General features: G+C 39.7%; 1 protein-coding gene across 1 annotated transcript in view; it reads right to left on the reverse strand.

Annotated features, from left to right (window-relative positions):
- The window catches only part of HSD17B11 (hydroxysteroid 17-beta dehydrogenase 11), a 70,187-nt gene that overhangs the window by 17,254 nt on the left and 28,703 nt on the right, over positions 1-24,230 (reverse strand). Inside the window, exon 5 of the mRNA XM_007999187.3 lies at positions 15,828-15,965. Within this exon, the coding sequence (XP_007997378.1) occupies positions 15,828-15,965 (138 nt within the window). The remainder of the gene's footprint in view (positions 1-15,827; positions 15,966-24,230) is intronic.

The raw sequence follows: 24,230 nt of genomic DNA on the forward strand, positions 1-24,230 counted from the left end.
AACCTGGTCCGTATCAAATTTGAAACAGTGGCAAAATCTGATACCCGTTGGACATTAGGGTTAATATGGGGCCTGTATTTATACCAAAAGCCATTGTTTGGGGTCCCTATCAGAATTCAGCTAATAGTAAGCCCCATCGAAGCCCCTGTCGCAATAGGGCCGAACCAGGTTTTATTAAAAGCCCCTCAGCCTCCTAAGCCAAAAGCCCCTCAGCCTCCTCAGCAGCCAAAAGTCCCTCAGGGCACTCCCCCGCCTCTGAAACCTGCCTCCCCTAACGTCACCCACCAGCCCCTCGCCCCAGGGCTGGGTGACAGACTCTTAAATCTCATAAAGGGCGCCTATTTTGCCTTGAACCAGACAAAGCCAGAATCCACCTCTTCTTGCTGGCTATGCCTGGCTACAGGCCCCCCTTATTATGAAGGCGTTGCCTCCACTAATAGCTTTTCTAGTTCCACCAATCCTACTGGATGTGTATGGGAACAGCATAAGAAACTGACCCTAGCTGAGGTTTCCGGGACAGGAACCTGTATAGGCCAAGTGCCCCCTAGTCATCAGCATCTCTGTAGTGTTACCATGAAAGTACCTAGCTCCACTCACTATTTAATCCCCTCCGGGGCGGACTGGTGGGCTTGCAACACTGGACTCACTCCTTGTGTATCCACAGCTGTCTTTAATAGCAGCACAGACTACTGTGTGTTAGTACAGCTTGTCCCCCGGGTATACTATCACTCCGGAGACTCCTTTGACTTTCAATTTGAGCAGAAAACTCATATTAGACCAAAGAGAGAACCTGTTTCCCTTACCCTCGCTGTTATGTTAGGAATTGGAGTAGCAGCCGGGGTTGGGACCGGAACAGCAGCCTTAGTGAAGGGTAGCTACCATCTGCAACAGCTCAGAGCAGCTATGGACGAAGACCTTAGAGCCATAGAGCACTCTATCACAAAACTTGAAGAGTCTCTGACTTCTCTGTCTGAGGTTGTGTTGCAAAACCGGAGAGGACTAGAAATTGTCTTTCTAAAAGAGGGCGGGCTCTGTGCAGCCCTCAAGGAACAGTGTTGCTTTTATGCTGACCATTCCGGAGTAGTTAAAGATTCTATGGCAAAACTGAGAGAAAGATTAGACAAACGGAAAAAAGAAAGAGAATCCCAACAAAATTGGTTTGAAAATTGGTATAATCAGTCCCCTTGGTTTAGCACCTTAATCTCCACTATCTTAGGTCCCCTTATCCTACTTATGCTCATTCTGACTTTCGGGCCGTGCATCCTTAACCACTTGCTAGCCTTAATCAGAAATAGATTAAACTTAATACAAGCTATGGTCCTGATCCAACAATATCAGATCCTTAAGACTGATGAAGAAGCTCAAGATTGAGCTCCTGAGACAAAAAGAGGAGGGAATGAAAGGAATAAAAATTAGAAACTTAATAAAAATTAGAAACTTAAGTTAGGCCATTTTGAAACTTAGAAAAACAACCCACTCAGACCCACCCAACACCAGATGGCCCCTTAGTAAACACCCAATATCCCCGGAACGCAAACAGAAAAATAATTCCAGGATAAACCCCTCATACGAGCCCACCCCAACCAATCAGAGAACTAGCCTACCCCAACTAATCAGAAAAGACACACCCTGCTCGCCAATCATTTTGAACCTTAAGCCTTGTTTGAATCTCGCGCTTTAAGCTTTGTTTGAATTTCGCGCCTTGTTTGAACCGGTGGTGTTTGCCTATATAAACTACCTGTAAGAAGCAATCGGGGTCCTTTGCCACCTTTGTGCAGAGGACCCTAGCGTGCTAGTAATAAATCTCTCTGCTGTGACTCCCATGTTGAGTGGTCTCTCGAGACGACCCCCTATCCCAGGAAGGAATCTAAACCTAGGTTCCAACAGTATATGTTAATAATAGTGTATGGGTACCTGGTCCCACAGATGATCGTTGCCCTGCCAAACCGGAGGAAGAAGGAATGATGATAAATATTTCCATTGGGTATCGTTATCCTCCTATTTCCCTAGGGAGAGCACCACGATGTTTAATGCCTGCAATCCAAAATTGGTTGGTAGAAGTACCTACTGTCAGTCCCACCAGTACATTTACTTATCACATGGTAAGTGGAATGTCACTCAAACCACAGGTAAACTATTTACAAGACTTTTCGTATCAAAGAGCATTAAAATTTAGGCCAAAAGGGAGACCTTGCCCAAAGGAAATTCCCAAAGAATCAAAAGATTTAGTTTGGGAAAAATGTGTGGCCAATAGTGCAGCGATATTACAAAACAATCAATTCGGAGCTGTTATAGATTGGGCCCCTTGAGGTCAATTCTACCACAACGTCACAGGACGAACTCAATCCTGTCCCAGTGCACAAGTGAGTCAACTGTTGATAGTGACTTAACAGAAAGTTTAGACGAACATAAGCACAAAAAATTACAGTCTTTACCATTGGGAATGGGGAGAAAAAGGAATCTCTACTCCAAGACCAAATAAGTGCTGTTTTTGGTCCTGAACATCCAAAATTATGGAGGCTTACTGTGGCTTCATACCGCCTTAGAATTTGGTCTGGAGATCAAACTATAGAAACAAGAGCTCGTAAGCCATTTTATTCTATCAACCTAAATTCCAGTCTAACAGTTCCTTTACAAAGTTGTGTAAAGCCCCCTTATATGTTAGTCATAGGAAATACAGTTATTAGACCAGACTCCCAAACTATAACTTGTAAAAATTGCAGATTGTTTACTTGTACTGCTTCGACTTTTAATTGGCAGCACCATATTCTGCTAGTGAGAGCAAGAGAAGGCATGTGGATCCCTGGGTCCATGGACCGACCATGGGAGGCCTCACTATCCATCCATATTTTCACTGAAGTATTAAAAGGCATTTTACATAGACCCAAAAGATTCATTTTTACTTTAATTGCAGTGATTATGGGATTAATTGCAGTCACAGCTACAGCCTCTGTGGCAGGAGTTGCATTGCACTCTTCTGTTCAGACAGTAAGCTTTGTTGACAATTGGCAAAAGAATTCTACAAGGTTGTGGAATTCATAATCTGGCATTGATCAAAAATTGGCAAATCAAATTAATGATCTTAGACAAACTGTCATTTGGATGGCAAATAGGCTCATGAGCTTAGATCATCGTTTCCAGTTACAGTGTGACTGGAATACGTCAGATTTTTGCATTACACCCCAAGTTTATAATGAGTCTGAACATCACTGGGACATGGTTAGATGTGATCTACAGGGAAGAGAAGATAATCTCATTTTAGACATTTCTAAATTAAAAGAACAAATTTTTGAAGCCTCTCAAGCTCACTTATCCATTGTGCCTGGAGCTGAGGCATTAGATCAAGTGGCAAAAAATCTTTATGGATTAAACCCCACGACTTGGATTACGTCTATTGAGGGCTCTACTGCAGTAAATTTTGGAATTATGTGTCTCTGTTTAATCGGCTTGTTTTCAGTGTTCCAAACCAGTCAGAGAATCCTCCGTCAAAATCGAGAGAACGAACAAGCCTTCATCGCCATGGCACATTTATATAAAAGGAAAGGGAGAGAGGATGTTGCAGGAAGTCAGGGACTCTGAACGGAGGGACCCGCTGAAGCCACAGCAGAAGAACATAAAATGTGAAGATTCCATGGACATTTATTAGTTCTCCAAATTAATACTTTTATAATTTCCTATGTCTGTCTTTACTTTAATCTCTTCATCCCATCATCTTCTTTGTAAGCTGAGGAGGATATATGTCACCTCAGGCCCCTGTGATGATTGTGTTAACTGCACGAATTGTTTGTAGAGCGTGTGTGTTTGAACAATATGAAATCTGGGCGTCTTGAAAACAGAACAGGATAACGGTGATGTTCAGGGAACAAGGGAGGTAACCTTGAACTGGCCCGAACAGAGGCATATTTCTTCTCTTTTCTTTAACAAATAGGAGAAATACTGCTGAATTCTTTTTCTCAGCAAGGAACATCCCTGAGAAAAAGAATGCGCTCTGAGGGTAGGCCTATAAACCACCGCCTTGGAAGCCTGCCGCCTTTTACAGTCGAAGCTGAAGGGATGAAATAAGCCCCCGTCTCCTGTAGCGCTCCCAGGCTTATTAGGATGAGGAAATTCCCGCCTAATAAATTTTGGTCAGACAGGTTGTCTGCTCTCAAACCCTGTTTCCTGATAAGATGTTATCAATGACAATGCGTGCCTGAAATTTCATTAGCAATTTTAATTTTAATTTTGCCCCATCCTGTGGTCCTGTGATCTCACCCTGCCTCCACGTGCTTTGTGATATTTTATTACCTTGTGAAGTATGTGATCTCTGTGTTGGTACCAGAAACTGAGGCAATTGCAGGAGTTGCTGATGGCCTCGCAAATCTTAACCCTGTCACTCGGGTTAACACCATCTGAAGTACTACTATTGTAGATTTCATATGAATCCTTGTGTGCCTGTTCTGTTTGCTGTTAGTGTGCAGGTATACCCAACAGTTCCAAAGAGACAGCAACCATCGAGAACGAGCCATGATGATGATGGCGGTTTTGTTGAAAGAAAAGGGGGAAATGTGGGGAAAAGAAAGATCAGACTGTTACTGTGTCTATATAGAAAGAAGTAGACATAAGAAACTCCATTTTGTTCTGTATTTGAGATGCTGTTAATCTGTGACCCTGCCCCCAACCCTGTCCTTGCAAGAGACATGAGCTGTGGTGACTCAAGGTTTAACGGATTTGGGGCTGTGCAGGGTGTGCTTTGTTAAACAAGTGCCTGAAGGCAGCTTGCTGGTTAAAAGTCATCACCATTCTCTTAATCTCAAGCACCCAGGGACACGCACACTGCCAAAGGTCCCAGGGACCTCTGCCTAGGAAAGCTAGGTATTGTCCAAGGTTTCTCCCCATGTGATGGTCTGAAATATGGCCTCGTGGGAAGGGAAAGACCTGATTGTCCCCCAGCCTGACACCCGTGAAGGGTCTGTGCTGAGGAGGACTAGTACAAGAGGAAAGAAGGCCTGTTGGCGGTTGAGACAGAGAAAAACATCTGTCTCTTGCCCGTCCCTGGGCAATGGAACTTCTCAGTGTAAAACCCGATTGTATGTTCTATTTACTGAGAAAGGAGAAAACCGCCTTAGGGCTGAAGGTGGGACGTGCTAGTGGCAATGCTGCTCTTTATGCACTAAAAATGTTTATGGAGATGTTTGCATATGCATATCAAGGCACAGCACTTTTCCTTAAACTTATTCATGTCACAGAGATCTTTATTCATATGTCTTACTGCTGACCTTCTCCCTACTGTGATCTTATTATCCTGCCACTTCCCTTTTCTCAGATGGTAAAGATAATGATCAATAAATACTGAGGGAACTCAGGAGACTGGTGCCAGCGTGGGTCCTCTGTATGCTGAGCGCTGGTCCCCTGGGCCCACTTTTTCTTTCTCTATACTTTGTCTCTGTGACTCATTTCTTTTCTCAAGTCTCTCGTTCCACCTAACGAGAAACGCCCACAGGTGTGGAGGGGCAGGCCACCCCTTCAAGTCTACAAATAAGAATTATAGAAGTAACCAAGATTCAAAAATAATTGAGCTAGATTAGGTCTGACAAGTTTACTTTTAAACTTTAAGCAGTCTTGGGAAAAAAATCAGATACTATTATAAAAGTTTTATTATATACTCAGTCTCTTTAGTGAACAATTCCTAAAGCATCAGAGGAATTAGAATATGACAGGTATGTGCGCACCTTTAGACCCTTCATCTCCACATGATATGCTTGTATTTATTAGGTCTTTGTTTTTTGTTGTTGTTTGTTTTTGTTTTTGTTTTTTGAGGCAAGGTCTCACTCTATCACCCAGGCTGGAGTGCAGTGGTGAGATCTCAGCTCACTGTAACCTCCACCTACTGGGTTCAAGCGATTCTCCTGCCTTGGCCCCTCAAGTAGCTGGGACTACAGGTGTATGCCACCACTCCAGGTTATTTTTTGTATTTTTAGTAGAGATGGGGTTTCACCATACTGCCCAGGCTGGTCTTGAACTCTTGAGCTCAAGTGATCTGCCAGTCTTGGCCTCCCAAAGTGCTGGGATTATAGGTGTGAGCCCCTGCACTTAGGTTTTGGCTTTGTTACTTAGTTCCATGTTACATCTTTGCTGTGTAATCACGCAAGTATATGTACCACAGACTAGCAAGTTGCCCCCAAAAAGTGGCTTTTAGGCTGGGGGTGATGGTTCAGGCCTGTAATCCCAGCACTTTGGGAGACTGAGGCAGGTGGAGTGCTTGAGCCCAGGATTTCGAGACCAGCCTAACCATCATGGCAAAATTGTGTCTCTACAAAGAAATACAAAAGAAAATTAGCCAAGAGTGGTGGAACACTCCTATAATGCTAGCTACTCAGGAGGCTGAGGCTAGAGGATCCCTTGAGCCTGGGAGGTCGAGGCCACAGTGGGCCATGATTGTTCTACTGCACTCCAGCCTTATTTATTTAGAGACAGAGCTAGACCCTGTCTCTAAATAAGTAAATAGATAAGTGGCTTTAAAAAAAATCAGTTACAGAAGTGCACTTAGAGAGGAGCTGCACAAGAGTTGGTACTGAGATTTTTTTAACATTTTATTAATGACTTAGAAAAAAATGATACATAATTAAATGTACTCATGAAATTTGCCATGCCACTAAACTATCTGGGTGGCCAACATTTTGGGGAGGCATATTTTTAATGTGTGTGTCTAGTTAAAAGAAGTGAGATGCCAGGCGTGGTGCTCAATGCCTGTAATCCCAGCACTTTGGGAGGTCAAGGCAAGCAGATCACTTGAGGTCAGGAGTTTGAGACCAGCCTGGGAAACCCCATCTCTACTAAAAATACAAAATTAGCCAGGCATGGTGGCAGGCACCTGTAATTCCAGCTACTCGGGAGGCTGAGGCAGGAGAATCACTTGAACCCGGGAGGCAGAGATTGTAGTAAGCCAAGATCTTGCCACTGCACCCTAGCCTGGGTGACAAAGTGAAATTTCATCACAAAAAAAAAAAAAAAAAAAAAGAAGTGAGACAAAAAGTACTGGACATACGGATGTGCCAGGGAGAGTGACTCATGCCTGTAATCCTAGCACTCTGAGAGGCTGAGGCAGGAGGATCACTTGAGCCCAGGAGTTGGAAACCAGCCTGGGCAAGATGGTGAGATCTCATCTCAAAAAAAAAAAATTGGATGAAATTCTTTAGAAAAAAGTAAAGAACAATTCATTCAGAAAAAAATACATGTTTTGAAGTAAAATTGGGACAACTGAGAAGTATAATATTGTATTTAAAAGTGAGCATGATTATTGGATCCATGAAGGAGAGTAGAGCTTTAAAATATATAAGCTTTAATTCTCAGTACAGTTCATTCATTTATTAGAATATTGTGTTCATCATGGGACCTTGAAGCAATAGTATTACATGTGAAAATCTTGGAGATTCGACAGGAGAGGAGATGTAATAATGAAATCAATGGCTTTTGGCCTAACGGAAGCAAAACATCAAAGGCAATGGAAGCTTGCAGCGTAAACAGGTAGGGATATCAAGGAGGATGAATCCAGAAACTGAAGGATGCTATGCCTTGAAAAGCATTTAGAGGGAAATTCACTTTGTAGCACATTGCTACCAGACTTCAATATTCTCAAGTTCCATGAAAGCTTATAAACATCTGTGTAAATAGAGCACTCTCTCATCCACACTGTGGCCTTGCTAACCTACCTATCAAGCGGTGCTGCATTCACCACACTTTTCTAGTGTACCTGATTTCTTTACCTAAGGTTTTTAGCCCCTGTCAGATAACTTCTCATTGAAATATAATGACTGTTCAATATCATAATTTTAAAAGCCAAAAGAAAAGGCTTTCAGAAAAAACTCAATTTTTTAGCAAAATAATATCTTATTAAAATGTCAGTATGTGGAAACATTTTTTCTCCTGACATGCTAAAGTTAATGAGAGTTACAAATCCTATTAAACAAATCTTCTTAATGGATTTTGTAGAAACTATCCAAAAACACTTCAGGCCAATCTGCTGGGGTGGGAAAGGAGACTGCATGTTGGGGTAGAGAAATACTGAGGGGGAAAGAGTTTTTTCAGTCTGAAGGATTGTATTTGATGACCTACTTTAACCACTTAAGTAATGAGTAATTTTGGGGAAAACATTTCAACTCCTTTTTTTATGACAGAGTCTCGCTCTATCCGCCAAGCTGGAGTGCTATGGCACGATCTCAGCTCACTGCAGTCTCTGCCTCCCAAGCTCAAGCAATTCTCCTGCCTCAGCCTCCCAAGTAGCTGGGATTATAGGCGTGTGCCACCATGACCAGCTAAGTTTTGTATTTTTAGTAGAGATGGCGTTTCACCATGTTGGCCAGGCTGGTCTCGAACCCCTGACCTCAGGTAATCCTCCTGTCTCGGCCTCCCAAAGTGCTGGGATTACAGGAGTGAGCCACCACGCCTGGCCTCAACTCTTTAAATCTCAGGTTTGTTTTTGTTATTTCCTAATCTGAAAAATAAGGATAGTGCAGTGGTGCAGTGGCAAATGTTTAACCACTGGCTCTCTAGGGGACAAAAATCCCAGTTTGGTAGCATTTGTTGATTTCCACAGTGTAAATATTCCCACAACAACTAATTTTAAACTATCTACATGACATCATTGAATGAGTACTACTATACAAGCCAGCACCAGCACTCCACTGGGAATATGATGGTTAAATGGAAATGTATGTATACAAGCACTTTACACAGTTACACTACACAAATGTTACATGAGGCATTTTCTTATATAACATCTTTTTATGGTACTAGTCAATAAAAACTAGTATCTTTCTGTGACACACACATACAAACTCTTAAATTTTTAGAGAAAAAATAAATTGTGTTATGTACATTACAGATGGGAAATTAGATATTTTAAAACTATGTTCAACAGAAATAAATCTTGGGTGCCCCCAAAATGATCAGAACACTCAATTACACCTAATCTAATAAATTCAGGTTATGCGGCATTGTTTCTATCATTAGTTGGAAAGAGATAACTTATTTCAGGAAAAACACATTTAACTAAAAATTGCTTATGTAGCTAACAAGAGATCCCCAAAATATTATACATGAAGCAAACCCGTCAGAATTAAAGAGAGGGAGACGTAAGACAGTTTCAACAATAATAGTTAGGGACTTTAATTTCCACTTTCAACAACATATTGAAGAACTAGACAATACGTCCCAAGAAGGGAAGACCCCAAGAAATAGAAGACTTGAATAACACTATAAATCAACTATACCTAACAGATACATGTAAAACACACCATCCCAACAACAGCAGAATACACATTATTCTCAAGAACACATGGAAAATTTTCTCCCAGATAGACCATACATCAGACCACAAAGCAAATCTCAATATGTTTTAAAAGATTAAAATTATACAAACTATATTCTCTGACTACAATGGAGATAAATCAGAAAATAACAGAAGGAAAACTGGAAAACTCACAAATATATAGAAATTAAACAGTACCCCTAAATAAACAATGAGACAAATGAGAAATCACAAGAAATTAGAAAATACTTAGAGGTGAATAGCATAGTGGCTCAAGTCCATAATCCCAGCACTTTGGAGGCCAAGGCAGGAAGAATGCTTGAGCCCAGGAGTTTGAGACCAGCCTGGACAACCGAGTGAGACCCTGTCTCTACAAACAATTTTTAAAAATTAGCTGAGTGTGGTGGCACGCACTTGTCCTAGCTACTCAGGAGGCTGAGGCAGGAGGATTGCTCGAGCCCAGGAAGGTAGAGGCCGCAATGAGTTATGACTGCACCACTGGCCCTCCAGCCTGGGTGACACAGTGAGGCCCTATCTCAAAAAATAAAAATAAATAAATAAAGACCTATGAGGTGCAGTGAAAGCAGTGCTCAGAGGCAAATTTATAGCTGCAAATGCCTGCATTAAAAAAATAAAAAGATCTCAAATCAATAAAGTGAAATTCCACATTAAGAATTTTTAGTTTCTAAAGAAACTAAAAATAAAAACAAAACAAACCCAAAGCAAGCAGGAAAAAAAGACTGAAGCACAAATGAATGAAATAGAGAACAGAAAAACTACAGAATCAATGAAACTGAAAATAGGTTCTTTAAAAAGATAAACAAAATTAGCAAACCTTTAGCTACACTGACCAAGGCAAAAATAGAGAAGACTCAAACTACTAAAACCAGGAATGAAGGCAGGGACATTCCTGTTGACCTTACAGAAATAAGTAAGATTATAAGGGAATATGAGGACAATTGCAGGCCAACAAATTAGAAACACATGAAATATACAAACTCTCAGGAATACACAAACTACCAAAACTGACTCAAGGAAAAACAGAAAATCCGAGATCTTTAATAAGAGACTGAATCAGAAATCAAAAAACTTCCAGGAAAGAAAAGTCCAGGACTAGATGGCTTCATAATGAATTCTACCCAATGTTTAAAAAAGAATTAACACCAATCCTTCTCAAATTCTTCCAAAAAAATAGAAGAGGAGGAAATTCTTAACTCATTCTCTGAGTCCAGAATTAACCCGATACAACAAATAGAGTAAGAGATCACATGAAAACTACTGACCAGTATCTCTTAGGAATATAGATGCAAAAATCCTCAACAAAGGATTAGCAAATTAAATCTAGCATTATATTAAAAGAACTACACGTCATTATCCCAGGAATACAAAGCAGCTCACCATACACAAAACAATGAAATATACCATTTTAATAAAATGAAGGGAAAAAACCTAAACGATCATCTCAGTAGGCATCAAACACACATTTGACATGATACAATGTTCCTTTGTGGTAAAAACACTCAATAAACTAGGAACAGAAGGGCATTTCTTCAACCTGTTTTATAAGCATTTGTATAATGCAGTCTAATTTATATAATCAAAATGGAGTAGCAAAGATAGTAGGACTTATTAAATATAAAAGGAAGGACTGGGTGCGGTGGCTCACGACTGTAATCCCAACATTTTGGGAGGCTGAGGCAGGCGGATCGCTTGAGGCCAGGAGTTTGAGACCAGCCTGGCCAACAGGGCAAAAGCCCCGTCTCTACTAAAAATACAAAAATTAGCTGGGCATGGTGGCATGCACCTGTAATCCCAGCTACTTGGGAGGCTGAGGCAGGAGAATCAGCTTGATCCAGGAGGTGGAGGCTGCAGTTAGCTGGGATCATGCCACCGCACTCTAGCCTGGGCAACAGAGCGAGACCCTGTCTCAAACATAAATAAATAATTAAATGAATGAAAATATTATTGTTGGTCCATTTAATGATAAAAAGATCATATTAATATAACATGGAAGTACTGTTTTTTTCCTATCATACTGGCAAAGATTAAAAGTGTGCTAAGCTGGGTGGGCAGCTCACGCCTACAGCCCAGTTACTTGGGACACTGAGGCAAGATCAGCCTGGGGAACAAAGCAAGACCTTGTCTCTAAAAGAAAAAAAAAAAAAAAAAAAAATATATATATATATATATATATATGTATATATTTAAAATTTTTTTTTAACTATTTATTGAAATTCAAGTTTATTTAACAAAAATAACTGAGCTTAAAAAAATAATCGGAACACCTGATTTACATTTAATTCCAATAAATCCAGATTATGCTGTACTATACCTTTCTAGTAAACAGTTTCTTTGCAGTGTGTTAGCTGTGTAAATGTAAGAACCAATAACTACATCTTAGATATGCTCTCAAACAGAATTTAAGTTCCAACATTAATATGAAACAAAATATTTATAATTCAGCCATTTAGAGATTGGTTCAATTTTCTTTCTTCAGAACGGCCTATGTAGCTTAATCTGAATCTCAGTAACTGGGCAAGTTACTTAATTTCTCTAAACCTCAGACATCTCTCATCTATTGAAGAAGGACTAATAACATCTCCCCCAAAGTACTGTTGTGAGGTTTAAGAAAATGACATTTTATTTGGTGTCTGACATGTAAACAGGTATTTAATGAGGAATACGTTCTCTCTTCTAATTAGAAGTACTAAGTTTCTATATTAAAACTAACTTCATCTTTGGAGTCTACTTTAGTACTAGCTTAGCCTCAAAGAGGTTCATATGCCAAGACCAATTTCTAGGCCCTTCCTTGGTCAGGTTTATATTCAGCCTAGAATCATCTTAGCCTCTGTTCACACTTTTCCCCCAGAGTGGGCTTCCTAATTCTTTTTTAATGGCCCTAGTAAGTTGTGTCAGGAGAGGGCACTGGAGCCCACATTAAGGTCAGCTCTGTGCGGTCTTGTCAAGGAGGCAAGGTTAAAAAATTCAATTATAACTTTTGAAAATAGGATGTCTGTTTTTAACTACTGAAAGACAGTATGACTTAAAAACTTGACTCAAATATGTTATTTTAGTATCCACATACTGAAAAAGAAATTGAGGAAACTGGCAAGTTTTATCTTCAACATCTGCTAAATATGTTATTTTAGTATCCACATACTGAAAAAGAAATTGAGGAAACTGGCAAGTTTTATCTTCAACATCTGCTTTCAGTTTTACTGAAGCTTATCCTCACCACTCTCATTCCTCAGATCCATTTCCCAACCTAAAAAACTTATCTGTCCCTTTTCTTCTCTCTTCAGACTCCAGTTAGGGTTTTCTTGTTTAATATTGATAAATTTAAACATTGACCTCTAAAATAAATACTCTTACTTTTATTTTCTAACAAAATTGTGTATTAAAAATAGATTTTAAAGACTATTTGATAGATTCTTAGAGGCCTTGAGATCTTTGCACAGCTCCCAAACTTCTGTCTAATGTTGGCTTTTTGTTCTGCTTCCCTGTGGGATGACTTAAATTAAGTGTATTTAAAATAGAACCTGGGGGCCGTGGATCACCTGTCAGGAGTTCGAGACGAGCCTGACCAATATGGAGAAACCCCGTCTCTACTAAATAAAATAAAACAAAATAGAACCTGTTGGGCTGGGTGTGGTGACTCATGCCTGTAATCCCAGCACTTCAAGAGGCTGAAGTTGGGAGGATGACTTGAGCCCAGGAGTTTCAATTGAGTTCAAGGAGCCCGTGAGCCCAGCCTGTGCAACACAGGGAGACCCTGTCTCTACAAGAAATTTAAAAATTAGCCAGGTGTGGGGACACATGCCTGTATGGTCCCAGGTGCTGGGGAGGCTGAGGTGGGAGAACTGCTTGAGCCCAGGAGGTCAAGGCTGCAGTCAGTTGTGATTGTGCCACTGCATCCAGCCTGGGTGACAGAGTGAATCCCTGTCTCAAAAAAAAATTAAAAAAAAAAAAAAAAAGGAAAAAATTAGAACCTGTTAACCCTTCAAGTGGCCACACTGAATATTTTTCATTAATTTTAAATACATTTTCAACAAAGACAGTTGAATCGGGGGAAAGATGGGGAAGTTTGAGGGGGCAGAATAAAACTTAAAAATTGAATCTTGGCTGGATGCAGTGACTCATGCTTATAATCCTGGCACTTTGGGAGGTGAGGTGGAGGTGGGAGAATTGCTCAAGGCCACTTCGAGACCAGCCTGGGCAAACAGCAAAACCCTGGTTCTCAAAAAAAAAAAAAAAAAAATTAGCTGGGCATGGTGGCACACACTGTAGTCCTACTCAGGAGGCTGAGGTGGAGGGCTGCTCGAGCCCAGTTCAAGGTTACAGTGAGCCAGGATCACACCACTGCACTTCAGCCTAAGTGAGACCCTGTCTCAAAACCAAAACACAACTAAGCAAAATTGAATCTCATCATTACAATAAAATTGAGAATCCAAAAGTCTATCCAAGTAAGCATGCAAACTTATATGAATTTAATATCAGTGAAGAAAATGATGTTATTTAATAAATAGTACAGAAAACTCATTAACTATTTGGAAAAAACAAACTATACTGTGACCTTCTTAAATCAAAATAAATTTGGGTGGGGCAATGATTTAAGTATGAAAAATGCAACCATAAAATATATGCTAGAAAAAATATGGTAAATATTTTCATAAGCTCGGAATGAGAAAGACCTTTCTATACACCTCACAGAACCTAAAGGCCATGAGAAAAAAATCCCTAAGAAAATTTTAATGTAAAACTAAATGAAAATAGGTTTAAAAGCAAACAAACAAAAAAAACTGGGGAAAAAAATGTATGTGATATATAAAGGGGCTTCTCAAATGTATGAAGAATTCTTTCTTATGTATCAATTAAAAATCTCTAGAGCTCAGCTGGGTGTGGTGGCTCACGCCTGTAATCCCAGCACTTTGGGAGGTCCCCAAAGCGGGCGGATCACTTGTGGCCTGGAGTTTGGGAACAGCCCGACCAACATGGCGAAACCCCGACTCTATTAAAAATACAGAAATTAGCCGGGCGTGGTGGTGCGTGCCTGTAATCCCAGATACTCGGGAAGCTGAGGCATGAGACTCGCTTGAACCTGGGAGGTTGAGGTGGCAGCGAGCCGAGATTGCGCCACTGTACCCCAACCTGGGCGACAGAGTGAAACTCTGTCTCAAAAAACCCAAAAAACAAACAAAAACAAAAACAACTCTAGAGCTCAATAGCAAAAAGTGAGCTGATGCCACGAAAACAGGCAATTCATAAAAGAAGTCAAATGTCCAAAAATCGTATGCAAACATGAATGTAGCTAGTCATCAGGGTAAAAAGAAAGATGATTCTTCGTGTATTGGATTGGCAGTGATTAAAAGAGTCACAGAAAGCAGACTGGTGAAAAAGTAGAGTAAGGTGCTCTCCCTGCACTGTGGGTAGGAGTGCAAATCAGTGCAGCATTTCTGGAGGGGAGTTTGGCAATATGTAGGAATATTTACAAGTTATATACCCTTTGGCTCAGTAATCCCCCTTTATGAATTTACCTGAAGGAGATAATTATCCAAAAGTGAAAATATGTGTGCCCAAGCATGCTTATTGCTGATTTGCTGTAAAAATCCAGAACACTAAAAACAACCCTAAAATCATCACTAGGAGATGCTATTGCTCCCAATAATCAATACAATTTATTATAATGCTCTGTACTTTATTAGATGTCTATAACATAATGCTGAGGGAAGTATGCAGTATACTTGCTGCTTCCAGGACCCTATGTGTAACATACGCCAGTTATATAAAATTCAGAGAAGTCTAGAAGGATGTTCATCAAAATTTTAAGAGTGGTTTCCACTTGATAGAGGGTTTTAAGGAGATTAAAAAAGAAACTTTTTGCTTTGTATTTTTCAGTAACATTGGCATTTAAACAAATAAGTATGCATTATGTTTACAAAGACATTAAAGCTATTTCTAAAAAGAGAAAACATTAAAAATTATCTTCAAATTAATCCTTTATAATTTTATTTTTTAACCATGGAAAGAATATGATCTGGTACTCCTTTTGGAGGCTAATCTCTAGATTACCAAAGGGAAGTGTTTTTCACATGTGGTCCTGGGTTATCTCTATCAGAATCACCTATGATAATCACCTTTTTTAAACGTAGAGTTCCAGGCCCCCTTCCCTGCCACTACCCTACCCCAACCAAACCCAGTAAGTCAACATATCTGAGGGTGAGGCCCCTACATAGTTCCCAAGCACACCTGATGACATGTTTGTATATTTATGCCTGTGAATCATTACTCAGGAGAAGAAAAAAGGAAGAGTTCGCAAGTTTACCTATGTCATTCATATTTACTTTTTTAGTCACTCTCCCTTGCTTTCTCTCTTTTTGGCTTTCCACCTGTTTTCCCACAATCTACAGAAGCTGAAATCAAAATGAACTAAGAGCATTAAATATCAGGTGTTTCAGGGATTAAAACATTTAGGAAAACCCATAGAATGGCTGGTATTCATGGCAACCACCAATCCTTTTGTCTCAATTTCTCAACTTACCTTGTACTTGGATTTTTGATGAAGCCAGTGTTTACAAAATTAGGACAGAGACATGTTGTTTTGACTCCAGTTATTTGCAAGGCAGCCAGTTCATCTGTCAAAGCTTTATGATATCCAACAGCAGCAAACTTGCTTGAACTGAAAATAGAGAGTTTACAAAATAATTCCAGAATTCTGAAATGTCTGCCTTTTTTCCTCAGTTCAGCATGGTCCTCTGCAGAGCAATGTGGCCATTCCCTGAATCTCAGGCCCCAGTCCAGACCGACTGCATCAGAGCCTACATCTCACAAGATTCTCAGGTAAATCTGTAGGCACATTAAAGTCTAAGAAGCACTGACACAGAAGATTTACTGCATCTTAGCATCACTTATGGAATAAGACCATTTCCTTAAAGAGCCTTTTAAAGAAAATTAGCAGAATATTTGTTTTTGTTGTTGTTCCACAAAATTCAGCGTCACTATAAGCTCTTTCTTATTTACTTTAAGATGTTCACAGAATCTGCTGAAAACTTTTCCTGGATAAATCCTATTCTTCTTTTAAGTCACAGCTTCACTTCCTCAAAGAGGCCTTTGCTAACCCCCTGTCTAAATTATTTTCTCATTATATAGTAATTATCAGTTTTCTATGACAGTATCTATCTCAGATTTGTAACTGAACACTTAATTGAGATTAATTTTTTTTTTTTTTTTGAGACAGAGTCTTGCTCTGTCTCCCAGGCTGAAGTGCAGTGGTGCAATCTCGGCTCACTACAAGCTCCGCCTCCTGGGTTCACGCCATTCTCCTGCCTCAGCCTCCCAAGTAGCAGGGACTACGGGCACCCGCCAACATGCCCGGCTAATTTTTTTGTATTTTTAGTAGAGATGGGGTTTTACCATGTTAGCCAGGATGGGCTCGATCTCCTGATCTTGTGATCCGCCCGCCTCGGCCTCCCAAAGTGCTAGGATTACAGGCGTGAGTCACCGCGCCTGGGCGAGATTAAGTTTTTTAAAATATCTGTCCCCCACACCTCTCCTATAAGCTCCATGACTGTTTTGGTCACCAGTGAATCTCCAGGGCCTAGCACAGTGCTTGGCTCTTAGGTGCTCAATGAATATTTGTCAAATGAATGAATCACAATGCAAAGCGTTTCTTACTGTAACAGCTCTTTCATTTGGAAATAGTAGTGAAATTACTTACTCTAAATTGACATTACTTTCTCAGGTTTTTTTTAAATTTAAAAAAAGGGCTTTATTGAGATATAAATTCATATATCATACAAAGCATTCACTTAATGTACAATTAAATGGTTTTTGATATATTATTAACTTAAAAATTGTGGTATAATATATATCATGTAAAATTTGTCATTTTAACCATTTTAAGTGTACAATTCAGTGGCATTAATTATCAGATAATCTTTTATTCTGTTAAATCTGTATGAATTAGCAATTACACAAAGTAGCTATGAATTCTGGCCAGTTAATCTATGCTGTGGAAGACAGAAAGCTGTGGAAATGTCTCTCTTACCTTTTTATAAAAAGCTTAGGCACATATTGAAGGTGATATGGTTTGGCTGTGTCCCCACCCAAATCTCATCAACAATTGTAGTCCAAATTGTATTTGCCACATGCTGAGGGAGGGCACTAGTCCAAATTGTATTCGCCACATGTTGAGGGAGGGCACTCGTGGGAGGTGACTGGATCATGGGGGCAGTTTTCCCCATGCTGTTCTCATGATAGTGAAGGAGTTCTCACAAGATCTGATGGTTTTATAAGTGTTTGGCAGTTCATCTCTTGCTCTTAATCTCAATCTCTCAATCTCTCTCTCTCTGTCTCCTGCTGCCATGTAAGACATGCCTGCTTCCCCTTCCTCCATAATTGTAAGTTTCCTGAGGCCTCCCCAGTCATGCATGAACCTCTTTCCTTTATAAATTGCTCAGTCTTAGGCAGTTATTTATAGCAGGGTGAGAGTGGACTAATACAGAAGGCTTAAAAGAAAGATTGCTAGATTAAATTATATGAGATTAAAAGGTTCTGTATACCGAAAAACAACATAAATAAAAATCATATCTAAAATAGATTACTATGTGCTAGACATTGCCCTCAGTTATTCTGATGCATTTTGGAGTTTTTTGGGGAGTCTTTCTCTGTCACCTAGACTGGAGTGCAGTGATGCAATCATAGCTCACTTCAACCTGGGAACTTCTCTGCTCAAGTAATGTATCACCTCAGCCTCCCAAGTAGCTGGGACTACAGGCATGTGCCACAACACTTGAATAATTATTTTACTTTATTGTAGAGATGCGGGTCTTGCTACATTGCATAGGTTGGTCTCAAACTCCTGGGTTCAAGTCATACTCTTGCCTCAGTCTCTCAAGGCACTGGGATTGTAAGTGTGAGTCACAGTACCTGGCCTATTCTAAATAATTATTTCATTGAATCTTCATAACACCCCTATAAAATATATGATGATCCTCATTTACCAAAGATGAAACTGAGGTAAAGAGGGGTTATCAAATTTGCCTAAAGATACAATACAAAGTGGTAGAATCAGGTTTTACAGGTGGGTAACAAACCAGGTTTATATATGATATGCTCTAAACTTTATGAACTCCAAGCAAATTAAAAGGCAAGTGACAAACTGGTAAAGCATTTGCAACATATAAGACAAAGATAAGGTTAATATGTGGCAACTTTTATAGCAAAATAAGACAGTACTCTAATAGATAAATGGCTAAAGGGCATTCATGGAAAAATCTTAATATAAAAATACCAGTAGATATAGGCATATAAAAATGATTTACATTAGGAATAATACATATAAAAGCAAAGTAAAACAAGACAGAATTCTTGCCTAGCAGTAATTATAAGGATATGAAGAAATTTTTATGAGTTTTTTTTCAATGTACAGATTTTTCACCTCATAGAATTGAATCTAGCAATCTTTTCTTTTTAAATCTTCATTCAATATATGTCAAACTTTTAAAAAAATGATAAAAACTTTCTTTCCACAGCTTTCTACTTTTCAAAGCACAGGTTAACTGGTAGCCTTTTCTGGAAGGTAATTTGGCAAAAGGTATCAAATTCATTAAAAGTATACCATGCTCTTAGATCCAGTGTTTATCCCAAGGAAATTATCAATCATGTCTCCAAAGATTTATGTTCAAGGATAGTCCATGGGGTACAGTTCATTAAAGCAAATAGTTGGGAATAATGTGAAACGTCTGTAATGGACAGCTGTTGTTTTTTCCCATCAGCATTTGTATCCCCCTGTTCTGGTAATACCACTGTCACCAAATGCATACAGTGACTGGCTCTGGGTTAGTCTAGTCACTGACCTCTAGAACAAGAACGTTTGAAGCCATTGTTGAAGTGATGTTTTTTTCCTCCTCCTGCTGGACTTGGAATTTAAAGGGTTTAACCCTGGAACTTTTGGTAGATACCTGGGCATCAGAGGAAGAGAGCCTGTTGAGGCTTTAATTACAGAGCCAAAAAATTCCTCTTTGGGGCAGTTTAAGTTTTTTGTTCCTTGCAACTTAAAGAGTCCTGACAAAATATCAATGATAATGAATAAATTGAAAACTAGTGGCATGTATGTGCAGTGGTATCCCATGCAGAAATAGAAAATGATGTTGCACACAATATATATTTATTAATATGTAAATATTTTAAATTAAAAGCCAAAATTACATATAGATTTTTTCAATGCATAACTATGTTTGCATTTAAAATATCCTTAAAAATTATAACATGCATATCATGATTATTTTGTCAGAGTCGTGTAAACCAGAGCAACTCCATCTTAAATAGGAGCTGGGTAAAATAAGACTGAAACCAACTGGGCTGCGTTCCCAGATAGTTAAGGCATTCTAAGTCACAAGATGAGATAGGAGGTCAGTACAAAATACAGGTCACAAAGACCTTCAGACCTTGCTAATAAAACAGATTGCAATAAAGGAGCCACAAAAACCAAACCCGCCAAAACCCACCAAAATCAAAATGGCCACAAAAGTGACCTCTGGTCGTCCTCACTGCTACATTCCCACCAGCGCCATAACAGTTCACAAATGCCCTGGCAACATCAGGAAGTTACCCCATACGGTGTAAAAAGGGGAGGCATGAATAATCCACACCTTGTTTAGCATATTATAAAAAAAAAAACATAAAAACGGGCAACCAGCAGACCCCCGGGCTGCTCTGTCTACTGAGTAGCCATTCTTTTATTCCTTTACTTTCTTAATAAACTTGCTTTTGGCCCAGCGCGTGGCTCACGCCTGTAATCCCAGCACTTTGGGAGGCTGAGGCGGGCAGATCACGAGGTCAGGAGATTGAGACTATCTGGCTAACACAGTGAAACCTCTTCTCTACTAAAAACACAAAAAATTAGCCAGACGTGGTGGTGGGCAACTGTAGTGACTATCTGGCTAACACGGTGAAACCTCTTCTCTACTAAAAACACAAAAAATTAGCCAGACGTGGCGGTGGGCAACTGTAGTCCCAGCTACTCGGGAGGCTGAGGCAGGAGAATGGCCTGAACCTGGGAGGCGGAGCTTGCAGTGAGCCGAGATTGGCCACTGCATTCCAGCCTGGGCGACAGAGCGAGACTCTGTCTCATAAATAAATAAACAAACTTTTTTTCACCTTGCACCCTGAATTCCTTCTTGCATGAGATCCAAGAACCCTCTCTTGGGGTCTGGATTGCGACCCCTTTCTGGTAACGTCTTTCTGGCAACCACGAAGGGGCTACAGTGCAGAAACCCTGACCCTACGGCTACCTTTGGGTAAGTGTTGGGGTCTTGTAACATATTTCTGGCGGACCATAGACTGCAGGATACTGAAGAGGTTCCCCGCCCAAAGGAAAACAATCCGCGCACACCAGTGGGCTGACACCTGGGTAAAGAATGGGACTGGGTTAGAGCCCCAACTTAGGGGAGTTACAGTCTCTCCTAAGACACAGTGAGTTACAAGTCCATCTTAATAAAAGGCAAGGACGCTTGACTGAACTCGAGTTAGAGGCCTGACTTAGGAGGGTTAGAGTCCCTTCTAAGATTTACAGGGTTAGGCCGGGTGCAGTGGCTCACGCCTGTAATCCCAGCACTTTGGGAGGCCAAAGTTTTATGTCCGTGGGAGCTTGATCTTTTAACCGTATGGCAGTACCTTCCCTTGGGCTCCGTCTTCCAGGGAACAAGAATTTTAAAGTTCATGTCATAGCCAGCTCTGAAAATCATATTAAATAGTTAAAAGCCTTTGCAAGCTCCAAATTAACTAATCTAGATTCCTTCTGAGAAAACAAATTGACACTGTCCAGTCCTGTAGCTCAGTAGCTAAGGTTTTGCACTTTCACAGTGGTAGTCTAGGTTCAATTCCCCACCTAGGAAGTAAGTTGTTACTGATTTAATATATGCGTGACCCTGTCTATTCTCTTCTCCTCCATGGACTGTCTTCAATTTTCCTTTCTCTAAGCACCTAGGAGTTTACCTTTGGTAAAGTTCAGAAGCTGGAAATACTGGCCGCTTGGCATGGCTAAAGTCAGGTAATAAGAGCTCTGAAAGGATTTCTTCTTTAAAGAGCACTATGGTTAAAGGTCAGCTTACTTAAAAGTGGAACAAGCTATAGATATATTTAAAAGGGCTTTATGTTTTTCTTCTTGAAACTTGTTTTGCTGGAAAAAGGTTTTTTCTTCTCAGTCAACTGAATTATTTTTCTGTTTTTTTTTTTTTTTTTGTCTTGTTACTCTTAATGCTCACATGAAAGGCCCGCAGATAACTTCTGGTAGCTTGGGACTCCTTGGGAAAAACAAAGGAGGTACCACAGACCTCGTTTTGGGGGGAAAAAAAACCCCTCTGTTTTCCTCATGAAACCCCAAGAATTAAAAGCAGATAGATCCCTCTCAAAATCAAAGACTGTTCTGTTTTGCATTGTGTTATCTGACGGTTTTGAGTTTCGGGGGTATCAGCAAGTACTCTGCATTATGAGAGAGTTTTGGTGTGTAATAACTAGGTAGGATATATACTTTAAGGGGTGGTTAACAGTAGTATGGAGGGATACTTGACTCTGCACACTTGGATCAGAGAAGCATGCTCTTGGCCACCTGGAAGATAAGGCAACATCCTCACCCCTCACTGGGAGATGAGACTCTCATGAGGATGGGCTGATTACAAAATGGGCTGATTGGCTTTAGGTTGCCTTGTAATGAAATGCAGAGTCGGTAAAAGCACTGCACTGTCTTCTTCTGTAGTATTTCCCTCCTTTTGGGGATGCAGGATCCAGTATAAAATGGCACCTTTAATTGTGGAGATCTGTCTTTGCCTTCAGCTGCTTATTTGCTACTTATTTAGCCCTAGAAACGCATGCTCTCCCGGCCCTGTTCCTCCAAGGGCACCACCCTGAAGCCAGTCATCCAATTAAGAAATTGGCAAATGGTGGGGCGAGGTGGCTCATGCCTGTAATCCCAGCACTTTGGGAGGCTGAGGTGGGCAGATCACTTGAGGTCAGGAGTTCAAGAACAGCCTGGCCAACATGGGGAAACCCCGTCTCTACTAAAAATACAAAAATTAGCTGGGGTTGGTGGTGGACGCCTGTAATCCCAGCTACTCAGGAGGCTGAGACATGACAATCACTTGAACCTGGGAGGCAGAGATTGCAGTGAGCCAAGATCATGCCACGGCACTCCAGCCTGGGTGACAAAAGCGAAACTCTGTCTCAAAAAAAAAAAGGAAAAAAGGAAAAGAAACTGGCAAACGAAAAACCATATAAGTGCTGAATCTTCTATTTATAGTGTATGTTTATATATTAAAAAGCTCTAATTGACTTAGAAAAATAAGTGCATAAATCAAATATTTTGTCAGAAAAATAGAAACTTTAATGCCTTTTTGTTCATGTGACTTTAGTAATCTTTTGAAAATAAAGACAGTTTTAAAGTTTATTGGTAAAACAAAATGTCTTAAAAATGTAGACATTTGGTCTAAATTAAGGTCAGATATCAGATTTGCTAAATCCTTTAAGGTCAAACTGTTTCTTTAACTTTTGAAAATTGTTCTATTTACCTACCTTAAAGCCATCAGATTCTAGATAAGGCGTCCAGGACATGTGGAATTAGCCATGCCCCCTGGCTATGCTGGAGAGTCAGCCCTTATCTGCACTTCTGCCTGGTGTGTCCTGCCTGGTGTAATTAAGACCACTGAAGAAACAGTTTTACATGCAAAGTGTATAAAAAAGGTGAAATGTGTTTTTGGTAAAGAAAAAAAAATTATAAGAAGGCATAGGAATGTGGATAATTTTCTGCCTAGATTAAAGTGTTAAAAGATTGTGTTAAGTGAAAAAAAATTTTTTTTAAAGAAGCTGTGGAAGGCTTTTTTTTAGATGGAGTTTCGCTCTTGTTGCCCAGGCTGGAGTGCAATGGCGTCATCTTGACTCAACGTAACCTCCACTTCCCGGGTTCAAGCAATTCTTCTGTCTCAGCTTCCCAAGTAGCTGGGATTACAGGCATGTGCCACCATGCCTGGCTAATTTTGTATTTTTAGTAGAGACAGGGTTTCTCCATGTTGATCAGGCTGGTCTCAAACTCCTGACCTCAGGTGATCCATCCAGCTTGGCCTCCCAAAGTACCAGGATATACAGGCGTGAGCCACTGCGCCTGGCCTTTGTGGAAAGTTTACAAAAATTAATTGTAAGAGATTCTGTGTATGAACATATTGGCTAAAGTTAAAGGGGTATTATTCAGTTTTTCCATAAATTAAACATTGGAATGAAAGCACAACAGGTTTTTCTTAAAGGACTTATCTGCTCTTTCACAAAAAAATGTAAAGGGTTATAAAGGTTTATAAAAATCTTACCTTATGATTAAACATTAAAATTAGGTTAATGTGTCTCTAAGGTTTTATTAAAAATTGGGTTTAACATTAATAATACATTAATGCAAAGGTGAAATTTTACTTATTTGGTATAAAAATCATCCAGGAAGCATTATCAAATGTGAAACAGTGTTTTGCTTTCTTTGGACTATATTTGCATAAATATGTTATTGGTATATGTTCCAAAGTTATAAGAAACTCCTTTAATTCTAATATGACTTAGTGTATGTTACTAATAATTATAATTGTTATGGAAAATTTTGTGTGCCACAAAAGTAACCAAATTTCCTTATCAATTGTGGCTTTAATAGTGGCTGTCCTAAAGCTTTTTATCATCCACAGACAATTGTTGTCTTGTTTTAATCCTCTTTAAAAGGTGGTTTATAATCAACTATAGAACTCTAGCAGGTATTCTTAAATGCAGGTTTCTAATAACTTTAGAAATTGTAACATTAAAATAAAGAAAACAACTTTCAAAACTCTCATAAAAAGCTAGAATATTCATGAATAACAAGTAGAATAGGAGTTAACTGAATTAACTGAACCAATATAAAACTAATTTTTTAAACTTT

The sequence above is a fragment of the Chlorocebus sabaeus genome, chromosome 7 (genome assembly GCF_047675955.1).
Source record: "Chlorocebus sabaeus isolate Y175 chromosome 7, mChlSab1.0.hap1, whole genome shotgun sequence".
NCBI lineage: Eukaryota > Metazoa > Chordata > Mammalia > Primates > Cercopithecidae > Chlorocebus > Chlorocebus sabaeus.